This window comes from Trypanosoma theileri (assembly GCF_002087225.1).
Source record: "Trypanosoma theileri isolate Edinburgh chromosome Unknown TM35_Tth_30_V1, whole genome shotgun sequence".
In the NCBI taxonomy this organism is placed as follows: Eukaryota; Euglenozoa; class Kinetoplastea; order Trypanosomatida; family Trypanosomatidae; genus Trypanosoma; species Trypanosoma theileri.
The window spans coordinates 418238-418717 of record NW_021639872.1 but is presented as its reverse complement, the minus strand read 5'-3'; the positions used below and the strand labels follow the sequence as shown (position 1 = coordinate 418717).

Genomic DNA, 480 nt, shown 5'->3' with positions numbered 1-480 from the left:
ATCATAATGGTGCTTGGATGCATACCATCTGCCGTAGTCGATGTATGTCCGGCCGCGATCAAAGTCCTCTTAAAAGATCGTTTTATCATCACCATTCTTCGTATAGTTACCATACACCCAGTAGTCCTGACCACTCAACATTGTTGACACCTTCAAATAGTAATCGTCTCCCAGTTTGAAAAAATCTGGATGTTCAAGCTCGTTGCTCAGATCCAAGGTATCTTGCCAAAGGACATGTGAGTATCGGAAGTCTGCAGCAAGGTTGGGATCACTGGTAGCGAAAACAAAAACCTTCGATACAGGTACATAAAAGTCATCATAAGCACTGGCTACAAAAGCCACCAGCCACTCTGATGTGTTATCAGGGTTCACCCAGAAGTTTGTGGGGTCACGAAAGTACTCTAGCTCAGCAAGTGAAAGTGGAAGTGCAAGCAGATCATACTCTGTCAATACAGGATTTGTGGGAAGCTTAACAAACGA

General features: G+C 44.0%; 1 protein-coding gene across 1 annotated transcript; it reads right to left on the bottom strand.

Moving 5' to 3' along the window:
- Positions 1-69: 69 nt before the first annotated feature.
- Positions 70-480, bottom strand: TM35_000302570 (beta-fructofuranosidase-like protein; the record flags this gene model as incomplete). The annotated part of the gene is made up of 1 exon (XM_029028580.1): positions 70-480. A coding segment is annotated over one exon (411 nt), but the record flags the coding sequence as incomplete, so codon positions are not given.